At 32.9% G+C, this 12,945-nt stretch overlaps 1 protein-coding gene across 2 annotated transcripts; it reads right to left on the reverse strand.

Annotated features, from left to right (window-relative positions):
- Positions 1-6,412: 6,412 nt before the first annotated feature.
- On the reverse strand, positions 6,413-12,666 carry LOC124430134. 2 transcript variants are annotated; one of them, XM_046976280.1, is made up of 6 exons: positions 12,470-12,666; positions 12,019-12,362; positions 7,646-7,820; positions 7,404-7,558; positions 7,065-7,187; positions 6,413-6,953 (listed from the first exon to the last, which is right to left on the reverse strand). In XM_046976280.1, exons 2-6 carry the CDS (start codon positions 12,036-12,038, stop codon positions 6,779-6,781), a joined length of 648 nt encoding a protein of 215 aa, XP_046832236.1. In that variant the 5' UTR covers positions 12,039-12,362; positions 12,470-12,666; the 3' UTR covers positions 6,413-6,778. The 2 variants fall into 2 exon arrangements, with proteins under 2 accessions (XP_046832236.1, XP_046832235.1); XM_046976279.1 differs by lacking the exon at positions 12,470-12,666 and having other exon boundaries at positions 12,019-12,440.
- Positions 12,667-12,945: the final 279 nt, after the last annotated feature.

A 12,945-nucleotide genomic window follows, 5' to 3' on the forward strand; every position in this document is an offset into this window, starting at 1 on the left:
GCAGGCGCAATTCTTTTCGAAGGACAAATCCGATTCCGACTTTCTCCTAACATCGTTTTTTCTCAATTTACAGAAGTAAATCTCTAATATCCCAACATCCCTTTTCATTTTTTCTTTATCGAAAATATCTAGAAAATTTTTTTTTAATTATAACCCTTTAATTACACGAATAGATTTCCTTGAAACATTTTGGAAAAATAAAAACATAATATTAGTAATGCCTAGTAATGATTAAATGATTCGTATATAATACGATTAATATATAAAAAGAAATGATTGATGTATAAAATAATAAATATATACGCAAATGAAAATATATTAATAAAATTACGATATCATAATTATTGAATATAATATTATATTATTCTTTTAATTATATTATATAAGTTTTGTCTAAAATAAATGTTACATTAGTAACCTCCCTCCCTCCCCCCCCTCTCTCTCTCTCTTTCAAATATATATATATATATATATATATATATATATATATATATATATATATATATATATATATATATGTATATTTAAAGAAAAAAAAAAAAAAAGTAAAAAACGTCGAATTGTTCGGACAACATCAGAGATTAGAAAGTATCGACGGTTGACATTTGAGAGATGCACTAACTATAAGTATGGGTTGCGTTAGCATCAGGATAAAAGTCGCGAAGGAAGAAGGATGAAAGGTAGAAAAGAACGTACCGAAGCTTTAGAACGAAGTCTTTTGATGCGATATCTACGTGATATCTATATACCTATATACATACATACATACATACATGCATGCATGCATGCATGCATAAACATATAAATATATACATGCATACATACTTACGTGCTCGTTTCCACACGTCGCGCGTCGCTTTTACGAACTTCGCTTTCTCTGAATTACGGGTGTGTTCTCCCTGATGATTTGAGAATCGGTAACACGTACTCGCATGACTTCTTAAGTAGATATTAAGACTCGAAAATGTATATAAGATAGAAAGAGACAATCGGACAATCGAATGATCTGACACACCTTAATCGATTCTTCACATTGTTTCGAGATTTCGATCATGATTCGTTTTTCTTTTCTTTTTCCTTTTTCCTCTCTTATGAATTTCTACCTTGTTGTCCGTTCTTTCAATTTCTTCGTTTCTAAAGAAAGAGAGAGGTTAATAAGAAAGAGAGAGGTAGATAGATATTTGTATATATATATATATATATTTATATATGTGTATATATATATATATATATATATATATATATAGGAATAGGAGGGGAGGGAAAGAGAATGCTGCCTATCGGAGTGAAATCTCCAAGTTGCAAAACGTCCTCTCGAAGCAAGGTCGAACGCCAGGAACTCGTTCAATGTTAAGGACATTTCGTGAAGCGAGATATCTACGATAATTCTTTGAAATTCATTTCGCACTTTATAAGAGAAATTCTTTTCAATAGCATTTCTACGTTGTAATTCATTTAATTTGATTGACTTCAAATGTACTATTTCATTCAACTTTCATTCCAATTGTAAACAAATTTTTAATATAATATTTTTATTAATCCGATTTTACAAGAAACTACGTGAATTTCGATGATGGATTTATTTTTTTTAAATTGAATCCTAACAAATAGAAATAACTCTAAATGTTGGATTTTCTATCATTGAAATCTTTAAGAACAATTGATTCGTACAATTTATTTTTTCATTAATTGAATCATGAAGTTAGAAACTTAATTTCTAAATAATGGATTTTATGAGATTGAATTCTAAATAAAGGAATTTAGAATAAATTTCAAATTTTTATAAGATAAAGAACAGAAAAATAAATTGAGAGTAAAAAAAAGAGAAAAGAGAAGAAAAAAAAATGATAAAAAAGAGAACAAGAATATAATATAACGTAAGAGAGATCATTTATAAATAACCAACCTCGGGATTAAAAATAAAACGATTTCGCACCATATCCATATCCAAAGAAAGAAAAAAGAGAGAAGAAAAAATTGTAACGTGTTTTGGCGCCACGATAAATCATCCTCTTTGACAGAGAGGGTGAGAGAGAATGAGAGAAAGAGAAAGAGATAGAGATAAACAGATACAAATAAAGAGTTTTCGATTTCATTGGATACGAAAAGGATGATGACGAAAGCACTCAGAGTAAAGTTGGTTAAAGGAATTTAGTGGAAAGTCTCCCCCTCCTACCTAGCCTCCCTCACTCGGTGAATAAGTTTGATTCTTGTTTGTTGCTCGTTGGACCGGTCATTCAAAGGCTATTTAATTTTTCTTTTTCTTTTTTTCGTCTTTTTCGTTTTTGTAAAGGTCCACCTTTTAAGGTTTATCTTTTCTCTCAAGATACAACGTCTTCGAATAAATGATAAAAGAAAAATCGAAACTCGATCGTCGTAGCTTTACACGAGAGAGTCCGACCTTTGTTATTTCATTTGAATTCTCATCTCGTAAGGACCTTTAACGTTCTTCATCGTTGTTGTTGTCGCCATCCTCTTCGTCGAAGAGAAAGGATTTCAAACGAAATATTTTATCATAATGTACATATATACATATATATATATATATACATATACATATACATATACATATACATATACATATATATATATATATGTACATTATTGGGGTAACATTTTATTATCGTCAAAAATGATAGGATCGAAATAAGATGAAGCGTCTTTTAAAATGTCTTTTAGGTTGATTCGATTTAAGGAACATGTTTGGTGGTTATTCCGGTTTCTCGAGAACCGGATATCAACTTGACCTACTTTGTAACATCGACATTGTTGAAACGATCTACATTTCGTTACGGTCAACCGTATTGACCGTATGGAGTATGACCTTAGCATTGACGAACGTCCCAGGCACAACACCCCCTTCTCTTTTATATCGTATATACCTATACATATACATACTTATGTACTATCTATCTAGTAATGTATATTTGTTTATATTTTCAATCTCTTGAAAATCTTATTCTATCGATCGTGTCCATTCGTTCGTAATCTTCTAATTTTATTATACAAGATGTTGTTCTTTATTATTACTTTTATATAGATATTTAATATGATAATATATAACATTAATATATTATTATATATTATATAGGTATATATGCATATGTATGAGAGAGAGAGAGAGAGAGAGAGAGAGAGTAATTTTATATGATTAAATATGAAATTTAATTAAAAACAAAAAAAAAATTCATATATAAGAATCAATTTATTATTATTATTATTATTATTATTATTATTATTATTATTATTATTATTATTATTATTATTTGTTTCGGTTCAAAAACTGAAATATATTTTGATGACTCTTCAATTCTGACGAACTGTGACATATTTATTTTCACAAGAGTCTTAAGGCTCTATGTAACTTAGAATTGTTTGGAAAAAGAAAAAAACCACATAGAGTAAGAGAGTAAAGATGTCGCAAAGCTGTTTGCGAAAGTAGGAAGCGATTATGAAAATGTCGAGCGGGCGCAGAAATGATTTCTGGTTGTTATTACACAAACTGTAACAGGGATTATTCTTAACTCTTACAGTGTTTACTAAGAAGAAAATTCAAACGTGTAGGTATATGAGCGCATCTTTCTAATCTTAAGAAAGTTACAATTTCTCTCTCGAAGTTTGCAACACACAAAGAGAGAGAGAGAGAGAGAGAGAGGGAGAGAGAGAGAGAGAGAGAGAGAGAGAGAGAGAGAGAAAGAAAGAAAGAGTGAAAATGAGAGTCGCAATCTTAAACGAGTGAGACATTTTTCTTTTTTCTATTATATTTCAAAATGAATAATAACCGCGATAAGTGACAAAAGAAATAGAAACGACAAAAAAATTAATGAGGAAGAAGAAGAAGAAGAAATGTATATCATAGCTAATGAATGATCGATTACGAGAAATAAAAGAAAAGAGAAAAAAAAGTGGAGGATATTTTGTACGTGTAAGAGGAAGAGGAAGAAGAAGAAAAAGAAATAGAAGAAGAAGAGGAAGAAGAAGAAGTAGAAGAAGAAGAAAAAGAAAGGACTTTCTCCCGAGCATTGCTCCTTATCCGCTTTCCCTGATATCCGTCCGTGTGCTGATTTCGCGTAGGTATAATCTCGCAAGGACGAACTTATTGCCAACGATCGATTTTTTCTTTTTTCTTTCTTTTTTTTTTTTCTTTCATAAACAGGCTTTCTCGAACGAGATTTTTTCTCATATATGAAACTCCCTCTCATTGAGTATATATAATATTATTATATCTTTATTATCTTTATCATATATCATTTTCATAAATTTATATATATATATATATATATATATATATAAATGATAATAATAATAATAATAATAATATAATTTAATATGAAATTATATAACAGTTGTTAATATTTTATTATTGAAAATAATTATCATTACGACAATAATAAATATAAGACGTTCTTTGGAATTGAAAGAAATGAATAAAAGAAACTCGTTCAGGAATAGTTCCCTTTGGTTAATCGACGATACAGAGACAAGGAAATTGTAGAAATCTTAAAGATTCCATTGCCACTTGGTACCAACGACATTAACGAAAGGTCAGTGAGCAGATTTTCTTAACGTTTACTCGAGAGAGAATCATGCTCGGTTACGTAAGTTCATCCTTTTGCAAATTACCTTTCTCGTCTTCTCTTTCTCGATGATACAATCATCGTATCCTCGATCGCGTTATAATGCGATAATGTTTTGACGATTATCAATTTCTTTGCTTTCCGCGTTCTATTACTTTCTTTATCATTTATAACGGGCCTTGTTTCAACTAGAAAATATTTCCCCTATGGAATGTCGACCGGATCAAGGATGACCGGTGAATAGGTTAACAGCTTCTATTTGTTATTTTCTTTCATTAGAATTTTACGTGGGCTGAGTTTCCATTTCATTTTAATATGGCAAATATAAAATTTGTAAGTTAATATGATTATCATGTTCGTTCTGAATTTTCTTTCTCTCTTTTTTTTTTCTATTTCTTTTTACTTTTCATTTTTTTTTTTTTTTTGTTCTTTTCACTATTTAATATATATATACCTTATTTGATTTTGTCCAAGGATATGTACGAAAACGTTGGAAAATTATATGAGATTCCATTATTGTTTATAATATTCAAATCAATGAGTTGTCTAATTTCACGAAAATGATCTAACCGATGTGATATGTTGTAGTTGTACCGAAATAAACGTGCGTTCTCTCTTTCATTCTTGTTAGTTTGGCGAAATATTCTTCGCGAAGATACCTCAAGGACGTCGAGATGCGACCTCCTCTCACTTTCGAGTCACTCGTCTTCTCTCTCTTTCTCTCTCACTCTCTCTCTCTTTCTCTATCTCTCTCTTCTCTCTATCTATCCATCTACCTATCTCTCTCGAATATACTCCCTCTTCTTTTTTCCTCTTTCTCCAATCGGTTCTCTCTTCTTTCGGTATTTCGGCCAAAGCATTCCCAGAACGAACTCTCGCTGAATTCTTAGCTCGTTCATCGTAAAATGATATTGCATTTGTATATACTACAACCAAGGCCATATTGTTTCTCTCTCCTTCTTTCTTTTTTATGTTTATTTTCTTTTCCATTTTTTTTTTCCTTATTACGAATTTCATTATGAGAGAGAACGAGCGAAAAATCAAATTGAAAGGTAAAAAAGAAAAGAAAAAAACTATAGAACAAGTCCCTAAACCTAAATGTATTCGAATGATGTCTGACGAGAATTCAAAATTTTCGTTTTTTCTTTCGAGTTTCTTTTATCTTTTTTTTCCTTTTATTTCTTTTTGTTTTTTTCTTGTTTTTTTTTTCTTTTTTTTTTCTTATCATCCTCCAATCGAAAATTTTCTCCAAGTATCGTGTGCAATCATTCAACGTACATTATCGAAAAGATGCTATAATTGTTGATTTTTTTTATATCATTTTATTTCTCGTGTCATATTAATTTACATTTATACAGCTACTACTTGACGTCTTCGATAGAGACAGATCTTATCTATATACGTGTGTACATATATATATATACATATGTATATTTATATATACACATATATATATATATATTTATATACCTACAGAGATCGTCGCATTTAAGTACGTACGATCTATAAAAAAAAATCATGAGCTTTTATTTGTCTTTGAAATAATGATCTAATAGATATAATTAAATAAAGAAGCTTTTCTTTTTGCATATAATTCGTTAGAAAAAAAGAAAAAAAGAAAAAAAAAGAAAGGAAAAAAAAACCCTTACAAAAGATAAGACGAAGATAATTGTTTAAGTTCGAAAAGAAAAATGAATCACGTTATAGATAGAAGATACAGAAGCTTGATCGTGGACGATCTTTAAATTCTTTTTTTGTTTCGTTTTTTATTTATTTATTTATTTTTTTTTTGTTTTTTTGTTTCATTTTTTTACTTTTCTTCCATAGGTTACGTCTTCTTGTTTCGTTTTGAATTTAACTTAAGGTTAATTAATATTATCTACTTCTATAATACGCAAAAGCAAAAGGCAAGGTCAAGGACACGTGGACAAGGACTAAGATAAAGATCGTTTCTTGCTGCTATATTACGCTTTAGAGAAACTTTGATCGTTTGCTTTTGCGGAAAGTTAGGTAAGAGAAAGGATTTCTCTCTCCTTCTCTCTCTCTCTCTCTCTCTATCTATCTATCTATCTCTATCTCTATCTCTATTTCTAACTCTATTTCTAACTCTATTTCTATCTCTATCTCTATCTCTATCTCTATCTCTATCTCTATCTCTATCTATCTTTTTTTTCTTATGATGCTTAAAAACCTTTCGATATCTATCCCCTACGATAAGGTTTAGGTTTAACTTGGATTTCTTCTTGTTGCGTTTCCTCGACCTCTTCTTGAACAGGTTTACCTCTCGATGAACCAAATCTGCCACGGCTCGCTGTTGTTGTCCTTGATTCTCCTCCACCCGAATTACCAGCTTTATTGCGACCGCTCGCCGACGTTCTAATAAAAAGAAAAAAAAAAAACAAAGAAAAAAGAAAGAAAGAAAAATCAGAATTCTACGTTCGCGTTCGATAAAATTATTCAAATACTATTATTCTAAATTCAATTTACCTCGACTTCGGAGTCGTTGATTCCGTTTGAGCCTGTGTACCTGAGGTTTCACGAGTATGACTACTACTTGGTCCAGTCTGAGCACGTCGCCTTTTCAATGCGGCTATCAGATCCTCGTTTGATCTTGAACAACAAGAACGACAACAACGGATTCGTAAAATTATATTCTCTAAGATTAAATCCGATATAAAATCTTTTTTTATATCTAATCATAATGCGTAAACACGTCCAGTAAATGTGTACGCAGGAATGAATATACGAGTGGATCGTTGGTATATGTTGAAAAAAAAAAAAAGAAAAAAAGGAAGAAAACAATAAACACGTAAAATATAAAAATACCTGAAAGGTCTAACACCGCCTCGAACCTTTTTCAAAGATTCGGTCGTCGTAGTGACGATCTCCTCTTGTTCGTGAATCTCCTCGAGCGGTTCCTCACCCTCTTCTTCCTCTTCCAATGGCTGTTGCTCGACTGGTTTAGCGGTCGTAGATTGTGCCTATGAAACGTTTACGTCGCGTCGTATATAAAATACTAAAAGAGGTCATGAAAAGGGAAAGTTTAGAGTAATAAACTGAACGTATACCGGCGTTGCTTTTCTTCCACCGACGTTGACTCGTCCTCTCGAGGATAAGAGTCCTCCCAGTCTACCAGGTGCTGGTTTACTTGGGGCTGGGGTCACAGCGGCCACTGCCTCTTCCTCGTAATCGTATTCCTCATCGGCCGACCTGCAGAGAGCTATTAGGCACAAAGCTAATAATCTGTAATTAAAAGAAAAATAAAAAATAATAATTAAATATTATAAGAATTATATAAATGCATATACGATAATTTAGATATCAAATAATATTTAGTAAATAATTATTGGATTTTATGAGCGTTATAATATGGAGTAAGAAAAGTAAGGATAATAAATTAAAATTTGTTAATATGTAATATTATCGTATATAAATAATTAGATATTATAAAAGTTATAATATGACATGTTATACTTAACAGGCTCGTAAAAGTAGTTAATTTTATCTGGACAGAGATTACATAGGTGTTAGTTTAATAGACCGTATTCGAAATGGAAGATAGCGAAAATCGTAGGTTTTATTTCTGGCACATCCTACTTGATTTCTACCTATGATTAAAATAAAATATACCTAATTATATATCTAAATGTAATATCTAGGGAGAGAGAGAGAGAGAGAGAGAGAGAGAGAGAGAGAGAGAGAGAGAGAGAGAGAGAGAGTCAGAGAGAGAGAGAGAGAGAGAGAGAGAGAGAGAGAGAGAGAGAGAGAGAAAGAAATACTTTTAACAGAGATCAATGGAATTTCATGCATTCTAAGCCGCGCAATTTTTACTCGTGATTAAAATAATCTCTCTACGTAGGTATTAATATATACAAAGAAAGAGAGAGAGAGAAAAAGAGAGAGAGAGAGAGAGATAAAGAGATAGAGAAATTCTTACAGAGATCATGGAACCTAATCCGAAGAAAACGTTCTCGCGTCAAGGTTACGATGTTTCTTACGTTACCGTAGACGTTCTTACGTTCCTTAGATATTACTTTCACTCCTTACGTTTCTACTTTACTCGATTCCTCGCCGTATTTCCTACAGAGATACGATTCTACCAGCAGCCATCGATATATATATATATATATATATATATATATATATATATATATATATATCGTGTCTCGATGAAAAAGGAAGATTAGATATTAGATTTATATTGTTATGTTCTCGAGGATAAAAGAAAATGGCTTCTCCAGTCGTGGCAAGGTTCAACGGACCGGATCCAATGCGATAAATGAAACCTGGTGATAATCGGTTGCTACGATGTTGCGAGAAGGGTGAATGGCTGCTGCTGTTACTGCTGCTGCTGCTGCTGCTTTTACTGTTACCGTTGCTTTAAACGTGCTGCACGATTTGTGCCACGATAATCGAGATACGACACAGACCGTTTTATATATCTACGCCATTTTGGTCTTCGCGAGTTATAGAATTCTCTTGGGCAAAGATTTCCTTCAGAAACAGGATTTTCGTTGGGAAAATCCATAAGTATCCTTGATCGTTTCTCCTGATCAAAGATTTCCTTTGGGAACAGGATTTTTTCGTTGGTTAGTCCAAAAATATCCAATATGTTCAATTAATAATATTAACATGTGTACTGCATATACATGTCTCTCTCTCTCTCTCCCTCTCTCTCTCTCTCTCCCTCTTTCTCTCTCTCTGTGTGTGTGTGTGTGCGCGTGCATGTTTATATGTAAAAACTTTTTACGCATATAAATAGATATATGTATAACTTTCGCGAAACCACGTAATATATATATATATATAAAAACACAGAATACAGACACAGAAACACACACACACACATACCAGAGTAGACTTTGACCTGTGACATTCACGTACGAAACTCACTTTCTCTGACTCTCTTGGTTCCCGTACAACTGTGGTCCCTGTTTCGCCAGAGGATTGGCTGTTTCTTTCTCTCTCTTTCTCTCTCTCTCTCTCTCTCTCTCTCTCTCTCTCTTTCGTTACGAGGTAAAATGTTAGTGCGTGAGACAGCTCAGAAATGTCACGAAAACCAGCAGCTATAGTTACAAGCTACAGCGGCATACAGCAGTAGCAGGAGCAGCAAATGTTGTTTGCCTCTCGTGTAAGTCTCTTTCAAAAAGAGAAAGAGAAAAAGAAAGAGAAAAAGAGAGAGAGAGAGAGAGAGAGAGAGAGAGAGAGTTTTCAAATAATTCATGAAGAGTCCTTCGAACGTACAATCTCATCTCATCGTATTTAATCTCAATCGATAAAATGCAGTGAAAGAAAAAAACAGAGGGAGAGAGAGAAAGAGAGAGAGAAGAAAAATGTTGCGTAAATCATCACTTTCTTCTATTTATAGACTTGCTGTATCATCGATCAGAGAATGGGAAAGACAGAGAGAGAGAAAGAGAGAGAAAGAGAGATTGGTAATAATTAATTAATCGAAAGAGGCTACGTAACGATTTTACAAAGGTGATCGAGGATCTCCATAATTTATTTTCTCTTGAAAGAAAAATATCGTATTATTCTTGGATACATGTAAAAGTGAAAGAAAAGGAAATGAGAAACAAGCGAGGCCATAGTCATAAAAATGACTTAGCTAACAGCTAGCCTGCAGTTACTAAGAGCTCAAGACAAACATCTTCTTCTTCTTCTTCTTCTTTTTTTCTCTTTCTTCATAAAAGAAGAAAAGGAAAAAAAGTTTAAAGAAAAGATGGCGAAGAAAAAATGAAAGGATAAGAAAGACAGAAAGAGATAGAGAGACTCCTCCGCGTACCAACACCGATTCCAATCGTTCTTATTCACGTTTGGCCTTTAGCGGTTTATTGACGCAATACTTTTAGTTCGCCTTAGCTGCGGTCGCAATTGCAATTATGTCACTTCGTGAAAAGAAAAAGTGAAAGAAAGAAGTGGAAAAAAAGAGAAGAAAAAAAAAGTAGGAAAAAAGCGAAGATATCAAAGTGGATAAAGAAAATATGAAATGTGTAAAAGAATTAGAAAATAATATGAATGAAAGAGAAACGATGACGATTTCGATATTATATATTCTCTTTGATTTATTCGAAATTTATTTTGTAGTTTACGTTAAAAATCGATTTGTTCTCTCTCTCTCTCTCTCTCTCTCTCTCTCTCTCTCTTTTCTTTCTTTCTTACTTTATTCGATTCGTACCTATAAAGATATTTTACGTAGGAATGATCGTAGGAGGAAGTAAGTCGAGATGAATGGAAAAAAATCTTCTCGATATAGATTGTCACAATGGACTCCTCCCTTTTTTCCCTACCCAATTGAACTATAGTCAAGTCAATGTGGTATGCAAGACATGTAGTTGGAATAATGTCAAGGAGAAACAACGGTAAACGAGGTGACATTTCCATAAACTTTTCTTCGATATAAATCTCTCTCTCTCTCTCTCTCTTTCTCTCTCTCTCTCTCTCTCTCTCTCTCTCTCTCTCTCTTTTTCCCTCTGTCGAGAAATCGAAAGTTTCTTTCTTTTTTTTCCTTTTTTCTTTCTTTCTTTCTTTCTTTTTTTTTCTTTTTTTTTTTTCTTTTTTTTTCAAGAAAGAGAGCGCACACGTCGTTCGTTCGCGCGTATTTTCGAGATACGTTCTTGTTCGTCAAGTCCAGTCACTGTTATTTATTTTTTTTATACCGATATGTTGTAAGTTTTTTCTTTCTTTCTTTCTTTCTTTCTTTCTTTCTTCCTTTTATTTTATTTTATTTTTTTTTTCTTTCTTCCTTTTCTATTTACGATCTCGCACAGGAGAGAGATAGAAAGAGAAAAAACATAACATACGTACGTACATACGTAAATACATATAATCGCATTTACGCAAGGATGGAGAGATATGAACGCGGGCTTTCAGCGGGCCTTTTACCTTAGATACGATTTCCTTCGCGTGTTTCCCCGTGTCTCGTAACGGTGGCCAAGTCGAATCCAGTAATTACCATAACCATAATGGAAAGTCAAAGGAAATAGACAACCGTGCGTTCTAACGCGAGAATGTTATTAGTTATCGACAAGCAATGCACCCATTCGTTATATGCGTATTAAATGGCCTTGATTAAAAGACATAGATATTAAATACCATTAATCTCCCAACTGTTTTACTCTTACAAATTAATCGTTAAATCGTGGGTTTGATAATATCGGTAAAATAAAAAAGTAAAAAGAAAAGAAGAAAATAAGAAATATTCCGAGGTGTTATCGGACTCATACGAACGAGTCGTTGTAAGAGAAAATAATTATGAGAGCGAAAAGAGAAAAAGAAAAAGAAAATAAATGAGGAAAAGGATAAAGAAGGAAATCGGTATAAAGTGGAGTAGGGGAGGAAGAGTAGTAGAGTACGGATGGTTGGATATGACGATAGAAGGGGCGTTGAGGGTGGGAGGAGAGGATGATTACGTAGGAGGAAGGGATAATATCGTACTCACGTGAAGAGCGTAAGTTTCATGATGTCGGAAGATCGCTTCGTCCCTTCGTTCCTGGTAAACCGATCGGAAAAAAAATGCGTGTTGTTTCGGAAAAGAGAAAAAAAAGGAGATTTGAGAGATATGCAATTGGAAAATACAAAAAAAAATAAAAAAAAATAAAAAAAAGAAGATTTAACGAAAAAAAAAAAAGAAAGTCAAACGTCCCCGACGTCGATTCTCCCCGATGTTTTCTCTTTTTTACAACGACGATTAACAAACCGATCCGAAAACGTTTTGGCACCAAACGCGTAGAAAGGACGTAACAACAGTAACAATAACAACAATAACAATAACAACAACAGCAACTGCAACAACAACAACAACAGCGATAACAACAACGACGACGACAACAACAACAACAACAACAACAACAACAACAACAATAATAATAATAATAATAATAAATAGCAACAAGAATAATCTCTTTATCTCTCTCTCTCTTTCTTTCTCTTTCTCTCTCTCTATATATATATATATATATAGGTGTGTATATATATTTATATATATATATATATATATATATATATATATGTATATATATATATATAAGAGAAAACGAAAGCAAGCACACCACTGCAATCGCGGAGGCTGTGTGCTTTAGAGTGCCGAGTCGAGTTTCCCCTTCTCTCTATATATATGGCACTCTCACTCTGCCAAGAGAACAACTCGTGCCGAATCCCATCCACGTATCTCGTACGTGTGACTTGATCGTATCCTTCCCACGCGCTAGCCAACGAGTTTGTTACTTGCTGCTAACTTTGTTCCATCCTTCTGATTAACCCCCACCCCTCCCCCCGCGCTCCCTACAAAATCATAAACACAAACGTACATAGACACGTATATGTGCGTACACTAACACAGACACTTTAAATACGTCCCATCATTATC

Source organism: Vespa crabro, chromosome 17, assembly GCF_910589235.1.
Source record: "Vespa crabro chromosome 17, iyVesCrab1.2, whole genome shotgun sequence".
Classification (NCBI taxonomy): domain Eukaryota; kingdom Metazoa; phylum Arthropoda; class Insecta; order Hymenoptera; family Vespidae; genus Vespa; species Vespa crabro.